The following is a 27722-nucleotide window of genomic DNA, read 5'->3' on the forward strand; positions in this document are numbered from 1 at the left end:
CAAACACCAGGTAGCTCTCCCACCAGAAAAGGTCCTTATCTTGTCTTTCCATAAGGAATTATAGGCCTTACAGTCTTCACAGCTTGGTTCTCTTCATTTTTTCTCCTACACTGCTACCGCAGATCTCCTTCCCACATTGGGTAACAACTTCAGTGAGACCACTCACAAAGAAGATCTACAGTACAGGACCTAACAGACGCACTTACTAACAAAATAAAAAACTACAGGACACTAATTCTGGCTCTAAAGGCTTCAAATGGTGATCCCCAGAGAAATGTATTTATTGGATTACTACTTGGAAATAGGCCCTCTCAGCCACAAACTCAAATTGTTTTGTCAACCCTGAGCTATAAGCTGTGAAAGCTACAAACAGGAGCAAGAAAAAAAAACAGAGTGAAGGATACCCCATTCTCCTACACAGCACCCAAGAAGTGGGTGTTTAGAAAGAAAAAAACCCAAACATTACAGTACATTTTGCCAAAGAAGCAAACATAGACAAGCATCTTGCTTGGTGGTTTTTATTTTGTTTGGGTTTGGGGTTTGTTTTGTTTTTTACTGGTGTTTTGAATTATTCAATTATTTGTCTTCAACATTGAAACTGAGCACTCAAAGAGACACTGGCAGCTCTGGAAAAATATAGCACTCAATTAACTCACAAAAGAAAAATGATACATTCAGCAGCAATATGTATTCCCTAATACAACCTTTGCCTAATACACTTTAACTCAAAAGCAGAGGTGAAAAAAAAATAAAACAGTCTTTGAATTTATCCACCCTAGCTAATGTCTCTTGTGGTCTACTCATTTATGAAACCATCCCCACAGCATTAAAAAAGCCTTGCCTGGCCCTTAACTGTAAATGGAGAATCATCACAGTGTTCATAACAGGGTCTTCAGGGAGCAGATCACACATAACATTTTTATCAACGATCTGAATGAAAAGTGAAATTAAGACTGATAGAAAAACAGCAAATAATTAAAGGATCAGTCATGATAACTCCTGAACTAACTGGCAAGCCAGCTGCAAGCACACATTTCAGTACAGCTAAAGGTGAAGTGTATCTAGCAACAAAGACATGGGACTATATTTACAAAATGCAGGTTTCTATCTTATAAAGCAATGCCTTTAAGGAGGGCATTAACATGATCAATAATCAACTGCACAGTGACTACAGAAATTCATATTGGAACTTCATGGACAAAAGCGTTAGTGAAATTATTTGATGCATAAAAGACAATACGATTACGAAAAGATGAGTTACTTTCTATCCTGTACTTTGCACTTTTGCACCTGCTAGTGGAATAAAGCATCCAGTTCTGGCATACCCAGCTCAAGCAAGACACTGATATGCTGGAGAGGGTTTGGAGGACTACAAGAATGACAAAGGATTGAAACATCTTGAAGTGAAAGCCAAGTTTACTCTCTACTCACTCTCTGCAATTTACCAAAGAAAAAAAGAATTGAAAAGACATGAACTGCAACTAAGTCTATGTGGAAAAAAAAGATAAAAGAAGGGTCCTCGTTCTAGCAGACAAAAGTATAACAAAACTCAACGACTTTAAGTCAAGGTCAGGGAAGTCTGGCCTTGAACTACGGTACACGTTTTTGCAAAGGAACAGAGAAAGAATCTTTTAAGCATCCTGTTAGGTGTTTTTGATGCATCTTTTTATCCATGGGAATTTTCAAATTCAAGTTATTTGAGGTATTTTTAAAACATGATGCTTAATCCAAATAAATTTATACAGTCTTACAACCTCTCAGCACAAGAATGTGTGATCTCAGTGATCTTGCTGGAGTTTACCATATGTGAACCAAACTGACACAAGTTAATTTTCCTTTGATTTCAGTTCAATAAAGATCTGAACCACTAAGGTAACAACACAACCTTCCAGTTCCTAGAATCTAACGAGGAAGATACTCAGTTCCTTAATTCAGGACCCAGTTTAAGTGCCTAGCCATCTGTTGTACAACCAATTACATGATTCACAAATTGCTACATGCCAGTAGCTGCTCTCAGACCAAATCTGCTAAGGACATACAAGACAGTAAGCTAAAAACGCTAACCAGCTCTCACACACATTAATCCCATTTTCCCCACTCACTTTGAAATATCAGCACAGGTCCCAGATACACTTTGCAACAAATCCCATGCAAGTCTTCTCCAAATTCAAACATCTATTTTATGGGTATATTCTAGCCTCGTTTTACAGCTGATGAGGGGCCACAAGACTAAAAGGAATACCTAATACTCTTCAGCAATAGAAAAGTCAGTGACAGAATACGTCAGAGGAACAACTAAAAGTAATTCAGATAAGAAAAAAAAACTAATGCTGGTCACTTAAGCCACCAAGCTACAACACTGAGCACTGTTCAGGATTGTGCATCTATGTTTTGCTTATTCTCATGAGGGAAGAAACTAAAAATTGGCCAATTATGTTTCTCTTCCAGCTCAATCAAAGCTAGCATACCTACATTGTATGTAACTTCTGCTTTCCCTTTACAGGCGTGCCAGCTTTCACTCACATATTGGAATAATAGCAATGTTGCTCTGGGGCAGCACTGCAACAGTGGTTATTTGTGTTGCAGAATTTAGACAGCGATTATCCATCACAAAAGTAAATGCCCTTTTTTTTTATTGCAGTTTTTTTCTGGTGGGTTTTATTTGTTTGGTTTTGGGTTTTTCTGGTGTTTTTTTTATGTTTACATGTTTAAAGGCACAGAAATTCTCTCTTATTCACAAGTTCAGCAAAACCTTTATTTTAGGAAAATTTAATGTAGAGCCAAATTTTACTCCACAGCATCAATTAATTTATAACACAATACAGACAACACCAACAAAACACTGACTGAGAAAGAAATTCACAGTCAAGTGTCAAGACACAAACCAGTCAATTTTAAATCTGCCTTGAATAATCCTAATATTCTTAAAAGCTGAATATTAAAGCTGTTAGGACAACAAGGACAGCCAAATACATTCTATATATTAATTTTATATAAGTTAATGAAAACTGATTATTATTTGTTCCTGAAGTATAATTTGTTTTCTTGATGTTGGTTAAGTTTCATGTATTTGACATCAAAAAATAAAACATCTTTCTAAGAACTTATGGATTCTTTTAATCTTCCAAATCGAACTTACTTCAGTAGGATTTAAATCTTTTGGTCTCTACATAGGTAAGGCTCCTAGTAATGTCAATGGCAAAATTTGCTGCAGTAGTATGTGCTAAATTAACTTTCTCATACTCAGTAACACTACGCAAAAAAATTAGTACAACATCACAGAAAGAAAAAAAACAAATCACAGAAATTAAAATCTGCTGCTGCTCAAATGCATTCAGGCCTTCTCACTGTTTCTTTCCTGTATCAGTTAAAAGCAATAAACAAAGCTGCCTAGCAATATGCTATCAGATTCTAAACACATAGTGCCTATTTTCAAAGCATTTTCTAGATATCCATCTAGAAATGTATGTACAAACAGCAAACTGACAGCAGATTTCTGGAATATGTAAAGCCATCTCAATTATTTCAATGCCTACATTACATACAAGTACAAGCATTAATAAAGCTCATAATTCAGCAGCAAATACAAGTAGTATCAACAAAACAACACATCTGGAATAGGAAACCAGAGTTTACTCTGTAATGCTGAAGTTTAGTTAGGAAGATCAATATGTATCAATTAGTTAAGAAGATCAATATGTATCAAATGTATCAATATACTCATGCAACTGGCCTTCATCTACACATGTAGCTCCTTCCTTCCCACAAATTACGTTGCTTTTAGTTATTATTTTACAACATTTTTGGTCACAAACACATTTTCTACCTTTTAAAGAGGCTCCTTCTCTAAATCCACTGAGGTGGAAGACCCAACACTGCACTAAAACACAGTGACAGCAAGATCTACAAACAGGTATTCAAAACATGCAAACCCCCTCCAAAACCACTGTAATCATTAGGTTCACCCTGTCCTTAACTCTTCCTAGACTCATTATGCCTCTGCCTCCTCCATCCCCCAAGGAGCAGCGCTATCCTCACAACTGCTCATCTAACAAATGAGTTAAACCAGAAAACCCTACTTCTCTCTGTCCTCCTCTCAAAGGACAGTGCCCCTTTCTTCCCTCAACATTTTGGGAAGTGGCCTGCGTGGACAAGGAGTAGCATGATGGTGCTGCTGAACAAGCAGCGCATGGGTCCTGAAAAGCAGGCAGATGGGAGAGGTAGCAGCTCTGAAGTACTCTGCAGGAGCAGGAGGGCAAGGGAAGGAGTGCATTTCTGCATTCTATCCAGCTCACTGCATCACAGGGGAAAGTCCTCAAGGGACAGCCTTCAACACCCCCACCCCCAACACCCCCCGAAACTTGCTGGAAAAATTAAGGATTAGAAAATTACTAGAGTAAGAGGAATAATTTACAGACCATTTACAAAGGCATTCTTTGTCTGGACTCCATTAAAAAAATGTCTACATACTTGAGTAGTCTTAGTACTTAAGTACAAACAAAATATGGAAGTGCCTCATGTTCACAACTGCATTCAAGTGAAAGTGCTGGAAAAGCTACATATGCAAATGTGCTATTAAATTACAACCATAATCATGCCTGCTCACACTGAGCGAGGTGCACGAGCTTATCAAGAGCAAAAATAAAATTGATCCCATTTAGACAGACACATATCCAGCTTGAAAAAGCACAAGATTTTTTTTTTTTTTCAAAAAAAAGATACCTAGATTTTTTTTTTTTAACTAAATTAACAGCTAAGTTAGTAACTGATCTTACTCTGAAAAATAAACATTAACTAACTTGTGTAGGCCACTCACACACCAAAGTAAGCTCTCCCTATCAAAAAAAGGACCAAGAAGGCACATAAGAAATAATCAGACACTTTCAACCAGTACTCAAAGCAATTTTAATTGGTATTTATTGAAGGAATGTGTTCCAAGGTGACTGTGTCCCTTTAAAAACCACAAAGAATAAGGTCAGTATTTTCTGGGCAACATACTTTCCAACATGTATTACACCATTCTGTCTTCTTCCTCTGTAAAATTCCACTGCAGTGCAATTCCATCCATTGACTTGCTTGTATCTTATTTTTAAAGGGGGGGGGGAGAAGTAATAAGATTTTAATTTCTTCCAGCTAAATATTCTTGCAGATATTTTGCACTAAAAAATACCATAATTTACAGTACATGTTCAAAATCAGTTCAATCCATGCTCACTTAGAGCATTACCATAAACACATCAACTTGATAAAACAGGTGTATTTTTAATCTCTTTAAGCAGCAAAACCAAGACTGCATCATAAATATGGCAACAGCAAGTCTGCTGAACCAGCTTCATATTTTAAACTTGTTTTTTGATTAAGACAGACTATGCTTTGTACGAAGACAGAAAAATTAAGAGAGTGCTCAAGTATATATTCGTAGCTTTGGTGGAAATGAAACTTTTACTGGTTCCTAGTACAATGTTTACAAACAAACCAGAAATTCTAGGTACTGAGTTATTTCTGGCTTTTAGCTTTACTTAAATTGAACAGGTTTTATGCAGTTTAGCAGGTGTTGTTTGCACTTCTCTGGCACACACAATAACCATTACAGTGTTTATGCATAAACACACAAATAGGATCAGCCAGAGAACAAAGAATGTGCATACAGTTATAATACTCACTTAGCACTGCATATATTATTCTGGATCTCTCCCAGAGTCTCTTCCCCTCCCCCCCTTTTTTTTTTAAATCTCCATCAACACAGCAAACATCTGCAGCCATCCAAACAGTAGCCTTGGCTCCACAGAACCTAGTAGAAAGACCATGGACTGTACTTTTTCACCAGCTGTATCTTGATCTGCATGAGGTTTCATTACTGGTGCCACTGCTGGCTGTCTTTTACAAGTGTAGATTTCCCTGGCAATTATGATGCCATGCTCAACTGTTCCATTCCTCTGAGCTCTGTGTTAATAAAATTGCATGACTGCAAACGTTTCCCTACTTTTAAAGAGAGGTGCATTACACTCCCCATATTGAGTGAGAACACTGCTAAGTAGCTAAAGGGAAAATTATAGTAGGTGAAGCAGGGTGTATAATATGTCTTTTGAAATGCAGATGAATGAATTTTTAAGTACGTGTCTCTTCTATGGAGACCTTCCCTATCAGGAATAAAATTGAAGTGTCTGCTTAACTGAGGATAACACACAGTATAAATGGTAAGAAAAAGCACTGGTATATTTCTTCCTTAGTATCCATTACTATGCACTCACAAAGACTCTTCAATGAGGATTTGACTAAATGTGATGAATATTTCAGATGTTCTTTCAAAATAAACATGGAGAGCCTAATACAGTATTTATGGCACAGAAGAATTTCATAAATGACTCCTCCAGTAACCAGAAAGGAGCATTAAAACACAAGCGTGGAAAATGATATATAGTAAACAAAAGGTACAGTATAATGTAGCATGTATTACTTTTGGTCTTAACGTTTGTATCTGTCCAACCTGTTTTCAACAGAAAGGCACTGTTTATTTTCATCCTGTACAGAAGAATTTGTAAATATGTTGGTCCTAAGAAGCACAATTAGAGGGCACTAACCCTCCAAGTAAATAAATGTGCAGCTATAAAAACTTAGGAGGATTAGAAAGGTACTCACTCTGTGTATTTTTGGAAGAAGGTACTACAAATCCTCCTTTTAAAAGTTTACGATACCGTTTGAGTAAAATACAACGAAAAAAAGAGTAAATATTCTATTAAAATTTTGGAAGTGTCACTGGTCAGTTACCCTCAATCACTACTGATGATTAAATAAAATGTTGAGATTATAATTTAATAGATACAACAATACCACTTTACATGGCAATCCCACCAATAACAGAAGCCAGGTTTGAGAGTCACGTATCAGAACATTATATTTATAAAAATGCCCTTGTAAAAAATCTGCAAATTATCTACTTTTTCTAAGTTTATTGCAGCCATCAGACAGCTACAACTTAACCTAAGATGACCAACCTCCCCTCTCCCCTCCAAAACCAAAGGAAAACTCCACCAACCCCAATCTACACATTTCATAAGATACCTTCAGGGGTACCATGCGTTATTTGGTGGATGCAAGTGAACAAACTCTTAGGAAATACACTTCAGCACCAGAAAACAAAGACAAATACCAGTAAGCACAAAGAACAGTACCTAACACAAAGAGGAAACACTGCAGAATCAATTCAGCAATGGGAAAGTTTAACCATAAATAAACATAAGTCCAATGACTAACATTCAATACTATGCATACACACACAAAAACAGACAAGCCTTTCCCTTTAAGAGACAAGGAAACAACACTCTTCAAGCTTTTTGGAAAGAGGGGAAATGAACATATTACAGAATCATAGGAACCTGCTCTGCCATCAAATTAGAGACAGTGGCAAAATGAATTCAAAGAAAAAACTGAAGACTCAACTATGAGCCCCTACTGCAGACAGACGCCCAATACAACATACCTACCTATCACCAAAAAAAAAACCTCTTTGACAGAACATGTGTCATAATTTACAAAGCTGAATGACTCATTTACAAACAGTCCTTATTTTGCACACTATTATCAACCGCACAAAACACAGGATGAACAAATGCTAAAGTTTTAAGTCTACGTTGGCATAAAATGAATACTTAAAAGCATACCCATGACATAATGAAAGATGCTAACATTTTAATGGATTCATTTACCTAACGCAAGAAATAAAAGCACATGCTAGTGCTGTACAATCACATACTGTTAGCATAATACACAGGGAGATGGCTTGCACAACTATTACCACATGAAAAGACAGACAACCTTGAAGCTGGACATACTTGCAAGTCACACAAGGTTATCTGCTCCTTGCTCCATCTTAACTTTGCTTTATCTTACAAATTCACACATCCTTTAAGCAAGTTTCTGAAATGTGTGACAGTGATGACAAAACTGATAATTGGGATGTTTTCAACTACAATTACACTACAGACATTCAGTGCTTGTCAAATCCACCGCATCAAGTAACTTCTGAAATTTTAATGTAAAAAAACAACTCTAAACTATCTTATATTACATTTATCTGGTGTAAGAGAATAGCTCTACAAAGTTTAACAATGTGTATTTCTTCTCATTTTCCTTAGCTTCATCTTACACATACCATCCATCTTACTTGCAGTATCCATCCTCCAAAATGTTAATTTGCAATAACAGAATTAGTGACTTATTTCTGTTCAAAATATTCTAAAGACTAACTGAAAGATGAAACATTGATGTGCTACTTGTTACTTAAAAAAAAAAAACCTACATTAGCCATGAGTGTAGCAAGTCTGTATTTTGTTATAAAAACTAAAACATTTCCATTTGAATGACCAATCTTTTGTTGTCACATAAGATAGCCATCTTTAAAATCTTGAAGAAATGTGTTACCAAGTGAGACTGAAGGCTGATACAAGTTCACAGAATCTTCAGTCTCACTTAAGGCTTCCTAAAGTTTAAAGAAAAAAGGAAATCAAAACTACAGTAACGTAAGCATAAAACTTCTCTTTTGTTAATCTGGTTTGCATTGTAACATTGACTTCTTACATTGAATTTCAGATGCCACAAAACTGTATACTGAACACCCCACCAACATTCAACTGCTACCTTTGGAAGTATGAAACTAGGAACAGAGGAAATTAGAGTGAACCTTCAGTGCAATGGAAAGCAAACTTTTGGTCTCCAGACTTGTGCAGAAAGAGTCAAATATGTACACAACATGCTTGGAAAGAAAGAGAAAAAAAGAACATGTTCTGTGCTTTTAAAATTAGCTAATCTCCTGAAGAGCTGGAAAGCGCCACTTCCCATAAATTAACCCTTTGGTATCCTAATTTGTATGACAAGAAAATGCTGCTTAAAAATGGGAGGGGAAAAATATTAAAGCAATTATTTGTTACCTTTAAAACTCTTTGCTTCCTCCTCTGAGGCCTTTTGTTTTCAGTTAGAACCTAAAAAAACATCAAATTGCAGAGTAAGTTGTGGTCACAAAGGCACCTCCGATTTTATTATCGAACTGTAATATTGCTTATTATATACCCTGAATGCTTTACATGCGGCACTTTGGAGGGCTGACGGAGGCTCTTACGCGGCCCCTCCACCGCCACCGACGGCCGAGGGGAGAGGCCCCGCCGCCGCCGCCGCCCCCCCGGAGCCGGCCTCGCTGGTGCCCCGCATTCCTCACAGCGGCGCCCACGAGGCGGCCATCTTGCTTCCTGCCGCAGCGGTGCCCTCCTCCAGGCGGCGTCGCGGGCGCGAGCCTCGTGCGGCTCCGCGGCGCGCGCGCGCACACGCGGCAGGGCGCGAGGAGCCGCGAACCGGCCCCAGCCAATGCGGTGGCTGCGGCCCAAAGCGCCCCCCCCCCCCTCCTCCCGCGCTCGCGCCGGCCCTGCCCAAACAAAGGGTCTCCTGTGCGGGCGCCGCAGCGGCCGCCCGCAAGAGGCGGCACGGACTTCACACGCGTGCGGACGCGGAGCCGGCGCACGGCCTGGTCGGCGGGGGGAGGGACGGGGGAAGCGCCCACGCGGGCGGCGGCCCCGGGGCCTTTTGGGCTCCACCAGGGCTGCGGCTGCTGCTGCTGCTGCAGGCGGGGTCAGGCGAGGACACGGCTCCGGCGCGTGGGCACGCACGTCCGCGCGCCCGCACGGACGCACGCGTGCGCACACCCGCATGCACACGTGTACGCGCCTGTGTGCACGCAGGCGGGCGGCGAAGCGCTAGACCACAGGGCCAAACACCCTCCCCGTGAACAGCAGAGTGCCGCGGGGCTCCACACTGGCAACGCTCTCCCTTGCACCCCGTCTCGTTCCGGAAAGAGTGGAAATCGCCACTCACTGGGGGGAATTACAGAATCATCTCGGTTGGAAAGGACCTTTACGATCTCCAAGTTCAACCTTGAAGCCACAGGCAAGGGCCTGCCTTCAAACAGCTGCACCAAGCCAAGGGAACTACTGCACGGCACCAGCCCCCTCCAAAATCTCTGCCCGGGGCCAGGACCCCAGCACCCACCATACTCAACCTTCAACAGGCTCACACGGACCCAGCCCATGGTTGCTACGTGCAACCCACACAGCCCGGCTGCGAGATAAGGCGCTCCCTCTTCATCTATTCTTCCGGCACCTAACGGAAAGTATCTGCTGCAAACAGATTGTGATGGCAACAGGCCACCATACAAACACAAAATACAATTGTTTTTCCGCATCTCCACCTGCTTAAAATGTTCATCTGTGTTGAAGAATCGTAGAATAGTTGGGTTGGAAGGGACCTTCCAAAGCCATCTAGTCCAACCCCCCGTACATCTTCATCTACATCAGGTTGCCCAGAACCACATCCAGCCTGGCCCTGAATGTCTCCAGGTATGGGGCATTTACCACCTCTCTGGGCAACCTGTTCTACTGTTTTACCATCCTCATTGTAGAGAATTTTTTCCTCATATCGTCTGAATCTCTCCTCCTTTAGTTTAAAACCATTTCCCCCCTGCCCTGTCACAACAGGCCCTGCTAATAACTCTTACCCCAGAAAAGAAAGGAGGGGTCATGGCTCTGCAAGTTTTCACACCAAGCCCTAAAGTATCACAGGGATACACTCTAACCATAGGCAACAAACAAATAACAAGGTATCTAACATACCACTAGTCACCCAAGCGTTTACTGAAACAATTTGCAGTTGACATCCAAACCAGAAAGTTGGCCACGCATGACGCACAGAAAAAAAAAACTATATGAAGGTCTTTTTAGCAGCTACAGACTGCAATTTAAAACTGCTTCCTTTAACCATTGCTAAATTACAAGTGCAACTGCTGTCTGGCTATTGGTGCAAATCAGTTAAGTAGTGCAAATGCTCAGATGTGGACACAAAACTCACTGTGCAGCTCATCAATTAAGTCAGAGAAGGGCTTCCCCATTTTGTTGCCCAACGCTACATTGTATTTAAGTTCCTCAGTTGTTACACCAGAGTACTGTATTAAATAGGATTTAGGATCAGGTAAAATAAAAGTACTGATTTGTAATGTTTTCCAAATTTACACCAGTCTGCAAGGGTCTTTAAGCATAATAAGAACAAGAGATGTACATACACTCAGTGATCTGGTTTTTCTTTGCAGTTTTGGCTACCGAAGGTGCTTTACAGTCAAAAAATAAAAAATAAAAAAAAATTGTATGCTAAGACCCAGTGTTCTGATTTAGTCCCCAGTTTCTTGCGTGCACAGGACAGCACCAAAGTGGTAGTTTCAGATTTCCTTGTTAAGTCAGGCAGTTTCCCCTCCTGTTAGGATGGGTCCTCAAAAACAGGGAAGGAAAGAAACCTCTTCAAATGAAAATTTCTCTGTAAAAGCTGTAAGAACTGGCACAGACAGTAACGAGCAGTGAGGAAGCAACTATTAAATGCATCCTCTGCAAATAACTATAACCCAAACTAACCTATTTCGCTCTAATTTTGGCTGCATTATAGTCCACACCAGGATTACAGAGAATGGCAGTGTGAGTCGTAATTATTTCACATACCCACATAGCACACGTACGTAAAACAGAATCATAGAATCAAAAGAGTAAACTGCACTACTCCAACTCCCTGCCCTACATCCACGGAGTAGGCTCTAAACACCTTCACTCATCTTTGCCAAAGTTACCAACTCCTCTAGCCCATGTGCTATTCCCTTATAAAACTATCAAGTATCATATTCAAGAGGAATGTTTTTATGCACACTCATTTTAAAATTTGTCTGGCTTAAATACTTTTGGAGTCTATTGTAAAATAAATACCACAAAGTCCACATTTCTTGATTATAACTAGGTCTGGCTAGAAAACAAGAATTCCATTTTGCTTTTTATTTTTAAGATTTCAACACTTGGTTATGTTCCAAAGCAGAGCAAACCTTTCAAAAATCAAGAGGAGACAGATGGGATGTGGGATACCAGAGTTCAAGACCCTGGTCTGCATCAGACAAAAAACCCTAACCACCCAAGCTGTTCTAATAATTCCCTCCCTCTTTCTTTTTCAAGTTTTAAGCAAAAATTTCATTTGGAACCTTGAGAAACTTTCCCCTCAAAATAGTTGCATCAAGACAGATAGTAGCTCTGACAGCTTCTTGTTAAATCAGCATTTTCCATTCAAGTAATGGCTTACTGGAAAGTTCCCAACCAACTTGAATTGCAGCATCCTTTTTAAATATGTCTGGGTTTTCATCAGCATGTTAAAAACCCACAAGCAAGCAGGCCCTTATTGTTATTTAATATGTCCATATTACTCACATTACAGCTATTAAAGAAGATGTCTCGAGACACCTTGGTTAACCCAGTGAACTTGTACTCAGTGACCTGATATTTTTTTGTTATCAGTTTATTGACTCCAGGTCCCACTAAATCTAAAATGGTCTGTAATCTAATATAAACTAAAGCTCTCCCAGGCAGATGCTTTCAGCCCAAGAGTCCTCCCCTGCCCAGACAGGACCCTAAAATGTAGGCACCATGGAAAGCTTTGCAGAAAGAAGCCTTTAGAGATGCTGGTTATGCAGCAGCTCAGTATGTTCATGTCCTTTTGGGCAAGGAGCTCCGGTGGCATGCCACAAAACCCTGCAAGTTCAGTTCTCCTGGGTAACTGGAGCTGCTTAGCTTGGCCCCTGCCAGGGACAGGGAGACAGCTATGTCCAGGAGAGCGCTGTCCAGCTGGGAGCCAGATGAGATCTGCATCCACCCACCTAGCCAGAAAGTAGCTGTGAAATATGCTTCAGTAACTGCTATACTCTTTCAGAAAACAGCAGATTTGTAAAGACAAAAAAGGTGGAAGCATCACACTCTTGCCTAGGTAAACTTATCAGACTCTTCACTGTGAAGCATTCCCGCATTATTCATTCAGAGAGGGACAGTAACCCAATATAAAGCCCTTTTCTTCCTCTTTTCAAAGCTGGCTTGCTTTCTCCCTCATGTATTTTAGGATTTTTCTCTACCAACTCCTAACCAGCCACCATGTGAATCCCTCAGGAAGGGACATTACATACAACAATATTGCTATACACAGAGGCTGTGAACTAGAGCTCACAATGCTTCATCCAGACTTCCACAATGTCACATCTCTGCAAAGCAAATTACATTCAGGAAGGTAAAGTACCACTGAAGGCTTACGTGCATGTTATTTTTAAGTGATATTTTTCAAGTCCAATATAGTTTTCATAACTTTATCTCTATTATGCGTGAATTAATGAAAATAACAGTAAGATAACTAATACCAGCTCCAAACACACAAGTGATACTCTCCAAGGGTTGAATGCTTGTGCACATATATGGGCATGTGTGTTGGAATATGCACTTCAGTCTGCATTCACCGCTTCTACCAGCCCGGCCTTACGCTCTGTAACTGTAAATCCATGTAAATTCTTAACGAAAACCAACACTTTCTCTTTTTAAAACAGCATGCATGGACTGCCAACCCCTGCACTGGCTATCCTAAAGCCATTTTATGTACAGAAATCCTGTTGACTTCACTTTGACTTTTGCATTGTTTAGTTAGAATAAGAAGAGATAATTCCCTTTAAGGCAAAACACCAGTGCTTAAACTATGCTCATGCAGAGCACATCTATCCCCTACACCCTCCTCCCAGTGAATCACCTCTAAAAAATGCTTACATTCCACCAACATGAGACATGCATGACTCTTCTGAACAAGGAACATAGTGAAGCCAACCTCATTTCTCTTAATATGTTCACTTTCTATACCATGGACAGAGACCTACAGTTTTGGGTTTCCCCCAGCTGCCCTCTATTTCAAATGCATTACTGTCACAGAAGTCCCATCTGTTGCAGTCCCAGTCCTACCAGTCTGGGAAAACGAAATGGGATTCACTTCCAGAGTGCTACAACCTTATCTAAATAGCTGCTGAAGAGAGTGATAGTGTTTCCCCTCCCCCCACACCTCCTCCTGTATCTCAACACCTTTAAAGAATTCTCATAATGAAAGAGAAAACTATTTCTTCTATTTTCTCAGAGCACAGTTTCTAGAAATTACAAATGAGGCAAGGCTTGCTTCTAAGAATATCTGAGAAAAAGCCAGGTTTCATTCAAATACAATTTTGTAAGAATATACTTCACATATTCTTAAATGTCAGGAGTACTTCATTTCCTCTATGCAGTACTCTGAAACTTCATAAAAAATTTAACAAGAAATGCACGTGGCCCCTGGTGCAGCTCTAAATGCACTGTACAAAATGAGACCAGTTTGGTAAAATAAAAGCACATACACACACAAAAAAAAAGAGAAAACAAAAAAAGAAAAAAAAAAGAAGTTGTCAAAGAAAAGAGTAAAACCAAGGAATCTTATAAAGAAAACAAACAGAGTGCCCAGAGAGGACAAAGGTGAAGGGGCAAAGCTAATCTGCAAGGAGAAGGTCAGCCTGAGCAACCAGAAAATAAGTCTGTTTAGCCTGGAAAACAAAGGTTGACAGAAAAGCTGAAGTGCTACCTTTCACCAGCCCCGCCAAAACCCTTTTTAAAACATGGCTGTTAGATCACTTCCTACCTCAACTCCACCAATTCTCTCCCACAAGCTTCTTCAATCCCACTGACTAAGAAAAGGATGTAACAGCACCACTCTTCACCTGTAAAATGTCAGGATCTGTCTCCATCACCTTTATTGTTTTAATATACATATCTTAAGTCACATTAGCATTATCCCTCCCCTCATTTTTTTTTATTCCCAAGAGCATTCAGGAGCAGTTGACACACAAAGGGGTTTTTGAATGAACTCTGAGCCAAGTTGTTTAAACCTACTTCCCTAAACATTAAAACTTAAAATATAACTTAAAATATACTTCCCCCACAAAGGGCAATATATCATATCCCCTTACTGCTACAGGACTTTTCTTTCTGCTTGCCTGCCTTCAGAACAGACTTCTCTACAAACCCTGGTAAGCACAGGACAGAGCAGTGAAAACAGGAGGTCTCCTGAGATCTCCGCAGCTGACGGGAATTTCTACCTGCTGTAAGAATACACCATTTTAATGAAACTGCTATTGAGAAAGGTTTTGTAGGTGCATTCTCCCCAGTGTGAACTGCTCCACTCAGAGTACACACTGGTGCAGAGACTTGAACCTCAGTTTCCCACATCCCAAGGCAAACGTCCCAGTGACTTAACTACCGAGAGAGCCTCTCACTCTCCGTGGCTCAGGTACTATTGTATCATAAGAAGTAGAACACATGCAGCAGCACATGATGGCACAGAGGCTAACTCTGCAGTTCAAAGGTCAGGGGATTCAGCTGGGATGTGGGAAATCTATGTTCAACTCCCTACTTACCTGATGGTAAAGCCTGATCTTGAACTGAAATCTCTCAGAAGGTCAGTGCTGTTATCACAGGGGCATACAGACTGTCTTTTCCCCTCCTCTTTGTTCCAAAAGTAATGACCTGGGTTACAAAAGGCTGATGGATCAGAAAAATGAGTGAGAAACACAGAAAAAGAAAGTATGTATGGGGGATGTGGTAAAAGACAAAGGAAGACAGGCAGGAGAAATGAAATGAGAGAAATAGAAGAACAGACAATTAGAAAGGCAGAGAGATGCGAAAGGGGAAAATGCAGCTACAATTTGGTCCTGAAGTTTTATAAATTTATTTCCACTAAATATGTCATCACAAGCAAATCACTTTAACTGAATTAAAGAGCAAACAGCCTGCCTTCCTTTGCTTTTTAACCCTTAGCACTTTGAAATACAGACCCTAATAACTCATAATCTCCTAGGACTACCCTCATTCAGCCCCCTCCCCACATTTTGTGCTTAAATTTTTTCATCTCTTCATGCCCTCAATGTATTAATTGCTTTGGCCAATATGTCAATATCTGGAACACAGTTAAAGCCACAGTTACCTCTGATTTTATGCATTTACACATCAGGAGTAAGAAAAACTCCAGCTCACTTTAATCTATACCTCTACAGATGATAACAGAAAGTTACTATACAACTTGTTAGATCCAACAGTAACCCTAAGCTCTCTAAAGCTGTACAGTGACCTGCATTTCCCTCAGTAGTATTTTGAGATGTACCCCAAGCATCAAAAGAATGACTTAATCCACAACTTCTTTGGCTTACCTCAAAAGGTAGCATGATAGGTGGTGGTGGCTTTTTCAGTTCTTCACATTTTCTCTTTTTACATATCCGGTGACTAGTTTTGCGTTTCCTGCAACAGCTGCATTCTTCACAATTTGTTTTCCGCAGACAGGGCTCACAGACTCCACAACGCCTTCGTTTCTTTTTCTCTAGCATAGGGAGCAGAGATGAATATGGAACAGGGTAATCCCCAGCTGGATTTTTAACTGAGGATGGCCCTGAGGCTTCAACTGCTTCAGTGCCGTCTCTCACGTTGTCCTGAACCAAATTCAAGCTTACTCCAACACTTCCCAGCTGTGATGAATAATCATTATGCTGCAGTCTTGAGTCAGCTGGCAAATCTGCATTTATGGCTTTTTCTGAGGCAAGAGCAGAGATTTCCATGCTTGAAGGCAACTCTGAAGCAAAACCTTCAGAGAATTGTCCAGAACCTTCACCAGAGATTTTATTGACTGTGCTTTTTTCCAAATCTAGAGATAAAGCGGGGACATAACCTGAATTCAGAATTAATGTTTCTGCATCGATACATTTAACAAGCTGTTCAATGTCCTCCACTTCAATATTGTTTAAAGAGGTATTGGAAACTGGTTCACATACTGTAAATATGTTTTTAGAGTCAGATTCTGAATTCTCTTTTGTACAGCTCAAATCCAAATCTGAGTCAAGTTCTTTACGAAAGGGTACAAAATCCACATCCAGTTTCATATGGGATTCTGCAAATGAGCTTGCACCTACAAAATGTAAAAGTGAATTTGATTCAATGACAGTTACAGAGCTGGAATTTGAACCTACATCTTTACTCTCAGAGTCTAAATCCCAGCCTGCCTTCAAGCAGGACTCTGCAAGTGAGCTTGCATCTTCTAATAGATTTTCTTGTGAGTTAAAATTAGAGGTAACTATAGGTGCAGAATGCAAGTCTTGTTCTTCACTAGGTAGCACCTGGTCCAACTCTGCTTCAAGGTGAGATTTGGCAAGTGGGACCAACTCTTCTAACAGCACTGCTGAGCTGAGGTCTGAGGTATTGACAGAACTGGAGTTGAGTTCTTTACTGCTAGGCACCAAATCAAAGGGAGTCTCTGCGCACACCTTCAAGTTTGATTCAGAGGTGACTGCAGAGTCAGAAGGAGAAGACAGAAGCACAAGGGCAGCATCTTTGACAAATGCTTCAGCTGAACTACCCAAATTGAGATCGCTGGGTGTCTGCTCACAGGGCAGGTCTTCATGCTTATATTTCACCCCTGATGCTTCTGTATCATTATCAGTTACCTGACTGCTTGGAATGGAGTCATTTGTTTCAGGTATTTCTACCTCTTTGTCTTGACTGGCACATATGATAGCAGGCTCTTCACCTGCACTACGTGGTACATCTTCTACAGGCAGAGGAGCTAAATCATTTTGTGTTAAATTGTGTTTCAAAACTCTTTCACCTGCTTCTATGTTTTTTTCTTCTGCTACTGGCAGAGCTTCTTGTTCATGTTTTTCCTTTGTTTCTAGCCTTTTTTGTGCTGCAGCTTTCTTGGGTTTTGCAATTGTTGGAGGTTGGGACAATCTACGGGAGAATGATCGGTTACGGAGAGACATTGTAAAGCCATTGATGTTGAAAGAATCCTGGTTATGAAAGAGGATATTGTCAGCTTTCTCCAAACTCACCCAAGATGCTCCAGACAAGGTTCTGGTTACACTGCTCCTGAGAAATCTACCCGAAGAGCTCATGATTGGTTTCTTTTCTTGCTGTTTTTTCTTAACATCTTTTTCTTGTGCTGGCTTTTTGCCTTTTCCAGAACTCACAGCTTTTGTAGAAGTCTTTGTGGTTTTCTTTCTCACTTGGCTAGATTTCTTTTTGCTCTGGTTAGTTTTCTTTTTGCCTAACTCTTCCTTTTTGACTAGTCTGGAAGGCCTTGCATGGTGAGCCATGTCTGCGGAGTAGTAGAAATGTTAAGAGGCGAGATGGAAAAAAATCATGAGCTCTTGAGAGAACTTCTCGCTAGAAAACTGCATACTCCCATTGCTGCTTTCTGTGGCGATGCAACATTAACTCTGAAACAGAAAAAGATACAAAGTATATTTTTAATTCGTGATTGGTGCACATGCATTAAACCATCCATTTTTAAATATGTAAAATACACTGGTAGAACTAGATATACATTGGACATAGGAACATATTGTCTTGTTCCATACATTGGAACGTATTGGACACTATGTTCCATTATTACAAAAGCTTTGAAAAATACTAGTATGTTGAATAGGAAGCTTGCCTAAATGCCTGTAACACAAATGAATAAGAAAACAGAACTCAAATGACCAGGCGACATCACATACTTACTGTTTGAGTTCTAAAAAGTCTGAATTTTCTCAATCTTAGTAACTGCTTATTAACCTCCGCTTCCCCTTGAGTAAGGACGGGAAAAGTTTACACCCATAGCTTTATGTTCAACAGTGTATCTATCACTGCAAGGACATTCAGGAAAAAAGAACAAAGCCAAGCTTAGTGTGTGCGCACATCCATACACCATCACCAGGGCCTCATCATTCTTCTACCATCCATTGGCTGCCCACCATGGTACAGTTGCAGACGGCAGAAGCAACTGGTTTCCCAAAGATATCTAACTTGTAGTGTTATTCCCAGGGGAACTGGACCAGGGAGGATGTGCCTTTCCCAGTATTATCTCATAGGATAACATACCTGCGCGCTTTTATTACACTGCAAGCCTTGCTTCCACCCTCTCTAGCTATACCAAATGTATTAGGCAGATAGTTGTCTCTGCTTCATCATTATGACTACTAACATATTCGCCTTCAACAAAATACCACACATTTCTCCTAAGCTTTTAAAAAGTAATTCTCATACGTAGAGTTTTCTAGCATTTGTTGCTTCTAAGTACCTGTGGGAGGCTTTTAAAGCTTTATTTAGCTGTTTGGATAGATTAGATGAGTAGACAAGGGCAGCTTAAAAATGGGGAGCAGACAGAGCAAGAGGCTCTAATTTCAAGCAGGAGAATGCCTTCCCGTTATCCTCATTCCTTTGAATTCTTTAATCCCAAATCAAGCCAACTACACGCCACAGCCACCTCACTGATGGGAAGAGGGAAAGAAAAGAAAGAACAAAAAGCATGGGGATGATGTCTAAACACCTGACCTCTACAAGAAGGGTTAAAAAGGAAGAGAAACAAAAAAATTGAGAAAAAAAAAAAAAAAAGAAGAACAAAGGGGAATCCTGGCTTCTAAAGGACATAGAAAAGGGAAAAAGGATGCTACCAGGCTCCTGACACCACCGCTCCTTCCTATGAACTCAAACCCAGCTTGAAGCTAGCAGGGTGATCTTACGACACTGCACTTACCCACAGCCTGGTCCGAGCTCTGCTGAAGATAGGAGAGCTACGCTAGTGCAGTCCAGTCTACTTAATGCCCCAGAAACACGTAATAGTATTACACCAGCCAGGCTAGGCTGGTATAGGGCAAATGAAAAGGCACAAGGCACTTGAAGAGCAGGCTCCACAAGCAGAACAGACCCTCAGATCACAAAAACATATCTACAGAAGAAGGGGTGCAGAAAGCTTACAACTATCCACTCCAAACAGCATTGCACTGCACCAAGATAAGCTCCTTAGCTTGCCAAGGGGATGGTCTAGCAGAGCCAACATGCATGGCCTCTGTGCGGGACCACCAGCTCCTCAAAACCCAAGCACGCTGTCAGCGACCTTGTTTCTCACTGCCTTAGCCCTGAGCAAGCTGCCCAGTGGCAACAGTACCCACCAAGGCTGACAGTTAACTCCCCAAACTCTTTTACAGTAGCTTACTTAAAGCATTTTGAATCTCTTCTCTTGTTTTTTCAGCAGTAGTAAGCCAACAGATCCTGTGTACTACAATATAAAAACCAAGTACCATAGCTAAACATGATGTGATTATTCTGTATTGCATCTTCCTACTACATACCAGATGAATTTTATTACTGAGCTAGCAGGTTTTCCACACACTCAAATACCATTTTGGCACCAGCACTGCTGTACAAGACAAGGCTAAACTCTTTAAAGGTCAGACCAGAAAATAATGCCCATCAAGTACACCATAAACAAGCTAATAGCATCCCTCCTACACCACAGAAAACATCCAACCTGGAGAGACTAAGTAAACACATGTAATTGTTTATAATTTATGGTAATGCTTCAAAAGCCACAGAAGAAGAGACCTGAACAGCTCCTGCAGAAGCCTTCTATAAAGCCTGGGTCAGACACTGAAATAGCAAAATAAATACAAAGCTGAAATGAAGGTAATCTGAGTACTTTCTTCTTCTCTCCCTCCCTGCCTTCTCTGGAGAAGGGAGACATGGCCATTACAAGTCATCCATGAATCAAAGAGGGCATGGGCATCATGTCAACAGGTCCATGAAATAGCTGTTGGCAGCTTGCAAAAAGCTTCCCCAGTTTCTTGTGGTTTTGACAGAGACTGAGCTTCTCGTTCCAAAGGATAGCCTGGAGGGCTGCAAAACCAGTTGGAAGCAAGCAGCAGGCAGGCATCTGTAGCTATTAGCAGCCTGGTGCTACATAACAGTAGCAGGAGAGGAAATGCGAGCTACTTTCAGACTAGAGCCAAGGCAGCAAGGAAAAAAGCAAGCAAACAACAAGGGCCAAGCAACATGGGAATGTGTGAATCAGGAGAGGGACTGAAGAGGTAAAAGTTTTTTCTCTTTACCAGTCCTGAAGCAGAAGCAGAATGATGACAGAATACAGGAGATCTGGAGAGGAAAGAGACTGAGTTTTTGAAGATACTGAACATGTATAATGCTTTGCTCATATTGCTTCTTTACATAAGCAGTTGCCACTGCTATTGTGAAAGTTGGGGAAGTATTACCATTAAAATTATCAATTTGTAGTTTCATTTATAACAATTTTGTACCTTTTTTTAAATCATCATTACAATTATATGTTAATATGTCTTTATATGTGTTTGGAAATCGCAACGTGGATGCTTCAGGGCTGAAGAAGCAAGAGCATCCTGCAGTCTTTTTCTTTTAATACAGAAAAACTTACCTGTCTGGCAAGAATATAGAAAAGTATCATAGCCAAAGCACTGCTTCTTTTCAGGGACAAAATTAGAGGCTATGAACATGGAGTGGTCAAAGACTTCCCTTCTTCTTAGTAAACAAAGAATTTTGGTATCTGTAGGAAAATAACTGTCATCTAAATGCTACACTAAAGAAGATGGCAAAGGCTGCGAGTATTTATCTTGCTCGGAGAGGACAACAGGGGCAACAAGAACAGCAACAGCTTTATCCATTTTGTTTCAGTTTTGTCACTGGAATGAATTTCGTTTTTTCAGAAGCAATTGGGGTGATAGATCCCTAAAGGATTTGGGTTCCCCTTTTGCCTCCCGATTAATATGCGGTTTCAGTTATATTTTCTGGGACTCTGAGCACTGGACCTCCAAGGTGACAGTAAGCTCTTGGGAGAAACACCTGTCAGCAGCAGATTTTTTTGCTTCCCTTAAAGAAAGCCCACAGTCTTTGTGCATACTAGTTTGCCACAACAACCTAAACCCCTAGGTAACAACTAACATTTTTTAATCCAAGTGCATAATAAAACTAAATTATACTGTTGGGGGTTTTTTTTTGTTTACTCTTCTGCATTTAGGACCAAAACACTAGGTAGCCACAAGCTCAGTATTCAAGTTTTGTTTTCTGTAACCTTCCTTTTCATACTTAAAGCATTGGCAATCAATCTATCTGTTGATGTCTGCAGCAGTTACAAATGGCCTCCTGTCACTTCTTAAGGACCACAAATGGCTGTATCACGTTAGTCACATTTCATAACAAGAAATTAATCGTATCTCCAAAATATCTATGTGGACTTAGCAGGATTGTCAAACATAAATGTCATTGGGCAATATAATAACTTGGCAGTTTTCCATCATCCTGGAGAAAAACAAACTTACTTCAGTGCTCAAATCAGGTGGGATCTACTACATCCCCATTGAGAGCAGAGGGTAGGCATCTCTATGAAATACAACGAGTAATAGGTACAGGAGGGTTTGCAGGGAGCTGCCCTAGATAATAACAGTGCATCCCGAAGCTGTTTGTTACTTGAGCTGACATATCTCTTCTAATTCATGTGCAAAGCTGAAAGCTGGTTTTAAGGTTAGTTGCTTAAGTTCTACTCATTCACAGTAATAAATCTGGAGCAATCCTACTGACTGCTATAATCCCCAACAAATACTGCTAAATAGCCAACCAAGGGCTAAAACTTTTAGTCTTGTCCTGGCCAAAATTCCAAACAATTATAATGAGAATTTTAGATACAAAGTAATTGAGGAATTTAACCCTGCACTGCTGGAATGCCTCCAAACAAACAAAAAAGAAACCCAGAATACACACACACATTAAAAAAAAATAAAAATACTTTTCTTATTTCACTTTACACAAAAGGATAAAAAAATAAAGCAAGTTTTCCATTTAGAGGTAGTGTCCATCAAGATTCTGTTCCACAACTTGATTCTTATTGAAAGACTGGGGGGAGGGAAAAGATTAAAAGATATGTTCCCATAAAATGATGGCAGCTTTTTCATGGCATAATGAAAAAGAGCAAGTGACCCCTGAATAAACAGAGCTACATGGGAGAGGAAATGACACAGCTAGGACTAGTTGAACCTGGTTTCACTACAGACAGATGCACTAATTAAATACATTTTGTTTCAGTGTTCAGGTATCTTTTTAAGAGTCACTTGAGATTGGCCCGGTGGGGAAACAAGACCTGGAAGCTTTCATAAAAGCCATTTCATAATACACAGGTCTCAAGCAATAAGGGCTACACTTTGACTTAGAAGTTGTCACACAACTCAGATCTACAACTTTGAGTTGAAAGCACCTCATCTTCTGGCAGCAAATGCTACAGGTCAAGAGACGCCAGAGAAAAAAGACATTAGAAAATCTGACCATCGTGTTAGGTGCAAAAGCTTTTTGCACAATCTTTTCAGGATTGTCATATCATCCACGTATTCTTCCCAGCTACACCAATGTCAACCTGGTTTTCAGTCTTGCCTAATTCCCTGCATCTACTGATTGTTCTGTACAGCTCTTTGTATATAAAAAGAAGGGAAATGGGTTATAAGAAGAGAAATAGCTTTAATTTGCCCTTTACCCCTTCTTCAATCCTTGAATACCTATTCGATTTTGGTTAAGATACAAAAAATTAAACTTCTCATCTGCCTTCTCATGCCCCTGAGTTATTTCATACAGTCTTGTCAAAGAGACCTCCCCATGCTCCCTCTGCAGAGGCACCCATACGGTCCCCTCTCACTCACCACCCCACAACCCCCCCCCCCCCAGACCTCTCCTCCTGCAGTCCTGTTTCAAGAGGGTCTTTTAGAACCTCAGGTGCCATTCAAGGATACTGTTTTCCATTTTACAATGTACCCGTTTTCTACTTTACTTTCAAGAGTATGCCACTTTTCAGGCAATCAGGCATATTTTATCCAGATACATTAAACCTTGAAGTCAACGCTTTCCAGTAGCATAACAGCAAATGGGACAGGCACCACAGGATGCCACCTCAGTTTCTCACAAAGGCATACATACTCAAAGCATAATCTTTTTTCTGACATCAGTAACACAAGATGATGTTGAACAGACCAAGCACCAAGGCCTTCTTCCTAAATTTTTGCCCTCATTGGACCAAGGCCACATCTGTGCTTGGAGGACGAGTCTGGATAAGGCAGGACTGCTACAACATCCTGTTTCCCCCTGCTGCCTGGGGAGCTGAAGACTGCTCTGAAATGCACACTCTCAATGAATTCAGCAAGAGATGCTGATGTTTAGCATTTTTCAATGTCATGACTTCACACACCTTGGAGCCTGCGCTGTAACTGAAGCAGATAAAACAAATACCACAAAAAAGAAACCCTCCTGGTTTAGGGAAAGCTCTATCAGAGCAATGATTAAAAAAATGCTTAAACCACAAAAACAGATTAAGCCTCAAACAAACAACTGGCACCAAAAACCCATTGTGAAGACTCATGCCACATGTGCAAGTATCCTCCCTCCAGCCCAGGCAGGAGCATGTGCTTGTTTTACCCTCTCTTCAGTGCACTGACCTCAACAGCGAATGCTAAAAAGTAAAAAGATACCAAGTAATGTTGAAAGGGCCACCACATGAAAGCCCCTTCCACCAGAGCACTCCAGCTGTACTCCAGAATATAAAAAAAAAGCAAGCAAAACAAAACCCTTCAGGTAATCGTATGCTCCTCTGATTCTGCATTTATGCTGTTTCAAACACTGCATTTCTTTTTTATTATATTTGACTCCATTCTTCATGGGGTTTGTGTTTTCTTAGGAAAAAAAAAAGAAAAAAGAAAAAAAAGGCTAACTGAATCACCTTATCTCAAACTCAATTAAAAGAAGGGGGAGGTGGATGGGAGAACCTTCAGGCAAAGATTAAGCCTGGAAAATTTCAGCCTGAAAGGTGTTTTGAAATGTAAGTAACTGAAAACAGAAAGCAGGATGGAAATGCTTAGGCCAGCTTTAACAACCATGGGTAGTATGCCAGCCATAATAAAACACTATCAGTGGGGATTTTGAATTATTATACAGTGAAGACTTAGGCCTTACAAAAAACATAAATATCAGAAATTTCCTTGGTACATCTCACCTTGAATTCTTCTCTGATTAGCTGCTTTGTGTAACCCAGCCTGCCCTTGTCTCCTTCAAATACAACCAAACCCTCTTGTTCAGAGGGACTGAGCCTCATCCCAAGAGCAATCACTACCTGCCCTTGTGCTGCTGGAGAAACTGCTTCTCAAAAGCATAAACCAGCCTTCTCTGCCTTTACAGTCAGGGTCAACCAGGCTACATCCCCAGTTTTGCCCAGACCAAGAATAAACACAGAGTTTTCTGGATTCAATCATCTCTACTCCTAATTCATGTTGATTTACATTAATGAAAACAAGGTGATTACTGCACAGAAGAGCCTTTAGCCTTTCCACAAAAGTACCTTAAAACCAGCACTGAGTACAGCTGCAAAGAGCTACTATTTGGAAGATAATTTTCTTTTTTTTTTATAGGTGACTCCCCATTGGCTTTAAAATGTAGAGACACCTTTGCCCTAGGAGTCTGCTCAGCTAGGTTTGCGTATCTACCATTGCAAGTGCATCTTTGCCCAGTTTTGCCATTACTGTATTAACACTCCTAGGAAGAGAGCTCATTGGCCAGACGCACACTGGCGCGGTCAACCTGGCCAGCTTGTTTGCAGAGACATCTCTCATCACCCCCCGTGAGGGTGCGCACCGACATCGGTGCGCTCATGCCCTGCCCTAGGTGCCTACTTGCACGCTCCATTGTTCACCCTACAGGAGCAGCATCTCAGCACGCTGGGCTACTGCTAAGAGATGCAAGCGATGCAGACTACGTTGCTCTTTAAATGTTTCGGGGGGGCAGCAGGATAGGCTGGCTGCGTGTAGTACTGGCTAGGCACACGATTGGCGCGGCTCCTTTGACTACCGGGCGCCTGGTCCTTTTGCGAATCCAGCATGCTCCACAGGCACTAGCAGCCCTACCTCTGTACGGTTAACTGGTCCTGCCTCCCAGCAGTCCGCCTGGTCCTTTTCCCTTACCCATCCCATTCCGCCAACAGCACCTTTCTCCCCTGACTCCATCAGAAGCGTGGCAGGAACCACCTCCACCAGCACCAAACCTCCAGCTCCCAAAAGGCCACCACCTCTTCCCCTCCAGCTCCAAGAGGCACTCAGCACGCAGAAGCACCTCAGGGGCTGCAGCCCCGCCGGGCTTTAGTCCCTTTAGCGCAGGCCGGCGGAACCCGGGGGGGAAGAAAAGGGGCAGGCAGGGCCCGCCTAGTGGGGAGGCAGCGGATCCTCGCGGCTCGGGTCCGCCGCTGGCCGTGCCTCCCAGCACCAGGAACCCCCCGGGGCTGCAGACAATGGGACCGGCCCCAGCGTTCCCGCTGGGGATCCGCGGCAGAGGCGGGAGCCACCCCGGAGGATGTACCCCCCGGCCCCGCAAACCAGCGGTACCTCAAGAGGGAGATGCTACTGCGCGGCTCTGGCTCGCCAGGGCTATTTTTCCTCTGGGGGGTAGGGTGGGGTGGCTGCGGGTTTTTTCCGGCTGGCCCGGGGCCCCCGGCTGTCTGGCAGGGTCCCTTTTGATTGTTCCCTGCCCTCCGCGGAGGCTGCAGGCAGTTTCTCTCGCCTGGCGGGTTTTTCCAGGCAGGGTCTGGCTACTGCAGCGCAAACACGCTCCAGCACAGCCAGGGAACCGGACTTTTTCGCTCTTTCAGCCAACAAACTGCGTTTTACATTTGAATAAACCCCAGCCTCCCCGCTTGCCTGTCTGCCTCCCAGCTTCGAAACAGTCCGACCCGAGGGGCTGCAACCCCGAGGGTGCTCCTGCCTCAGTCCCCACTCCACCCTCACTCAACTTTCCAGAAAGCCAAGAGGCTAAGGGAGAGGGGACGGAGGAAAAAACAGGGGGATTAGAAATAAAAAAAAAGGGGGGGGGGGGGGCGAAAGCTGACGTCTCCGTTCCCCCCACCCCACCCGCAGCAGACCAGTCCCATACACGTACCAGGGCTGCGGCGCGGCCGGCCCTCAGCTCACAGGAAGGGGCGATGCTGGCATGGCTCGGCTGTCCACTCTCGGGGAGGGGGCAAGGGAAGGGGACTCGGGAAGAAGGAACGGCGGGGGGCGAGGCGCGGTTCACGGCCCGGGACCCCGCGGGCTGGCGGTTCCCATGGTGCGACGAGCCCAGGCGCGGGAGAGGGAGCCCCGGGCTCGAAACGTGCTCTCGGAGGCGGCGCGCGTCGCCCCTGGCCGGACCCTCCGGGAGGGAGCGGGGAGGGGGCGGCTCGGCGGGGCGCTCGCCGCACCGAGCCCTCCCGGCAGGCGGCAAAACGCGCCCTGGATCCCCGCGGCTGGAGCGGGATTCGCCGCCCCCCCCCTCCCTCCCACCACTGCGCTGCGGGGCGAGCCGCCGGCGGCAGCACAGCCGGGACTGGCCGGGCAAGACCCTGGGGAAAGCGACGAGAGTGGCGGCGGCCCCCTCGGAGCAGCTGTCGGTGTGCCAGGCTGGCAGCTCCAGGAAACATCTAGGAACAACGAAAACAAATAAAACGGCGATAATAACACGAAAGGCAAATTATTCCGTTACTTGTGGAGGCCGCGGTTTGACGCCGCATACCTCACGATCAGCAACGGAGGTGGCACCGTCTGAAGTCATCCCTTTTTTTTTTTTTTCCTAAGGCTGGAAGAGGTCAAGTCTGGTCAGCAGCGATAGGTTCGCCGGGGGGGCTGACCCCCATCTCCTTACATGTGCCATCCAGGAGGACCTTCAGACATCGACACCCACCCTGCCCCGGCTGTCCCACGGGTGGAGAAAACACGCCCCAGAAGCATAGGGAAGATACCGGTTAAGGAGGAAGAGCTTCTGAGCTGCTCTCTGTCCACCAAGGAAGAAGAAACATATAATGAGCCCTGCTCTCCCCATCCCCCACCTCATCCATTAAGAGCCACTGATATTTGCTGCTCCTTCCCAGAGGGAAGCACAGTGTTATAGTAAAATGAAGACTTGTTCCAGCATTCTTAAGTGTCTCATTATCACTACAGCCTT

The 27722-nt window shown here is 42.4% G+C and overlaps 1 protein-coding gene and 1 long non-coding RNA gene across 9 annotated transcripts in view; both read right to left on the bottom strand.

Moving 5' to 3' along the window:
• Positions 1-27722, bottom strand: part of TET1 (tet methylcytosine dioxygenase 1) — a 95308-nt gene that overhangs the window by 39874 nt on the left and 27712 nt on the right. For 6 of the 8 annotated variants that reach the window (XM_061448071.1, XM_061448062.1, XM_061448053.1 and 3 more), the window contains 2 exons: positions 16100-18154; positions 8928-8978 (listed from right to left, as the gene is read on the bottom strand). In XM_061448071.1, the coding sequence (XP_061304055.1) occupies positions 8928-8978; positions 16100-18031 (1983 nt within the window). In that variant the 5' untranslated portion in view covers positions 18032-18154. Of the gene's footprint in view, positions 1-8927; positions 8979-9080; positions 9383-16099; positions 18155-26681; positions 26934-27722 lie in introns of those variants that run through there. The other 2 variants (XM_061448080.1, XM_061448116.1) reach the window with 2 other exon arrangements.
• Positions 4895-5728, bottom strand: LOC133266722 (uncharacterized). The gene is made up of 2 exons (XR_009742496.1): positions 5664-5728; positions 4895-5082 (listed from the first exon to the last, which is right to left on the bottom strand). It is a non-coding gene; the product is annotated as an uncharacterized LOC133266722 (long non-coding RNA).

Source organism: Pezoporus flaviventris, unplaced genomic scaffold (genome assembly GCF_033815535.1).
Source record: "Pezoporus flaviventris isolate CSIRO_AGI_PZ_B2104156 unplaced genomic scaffold, CSIRO_AGI_Pfla_v1 ptg000001l, whole genome shotgun sequence".
In the NCBI taxonomy this organism is placed as follows: Eukaryota; Metazoa; Chordata; class Aves; order Psittaciformes; family Psittacidae; genus Pezoporus; species Pezoporus flaviventris.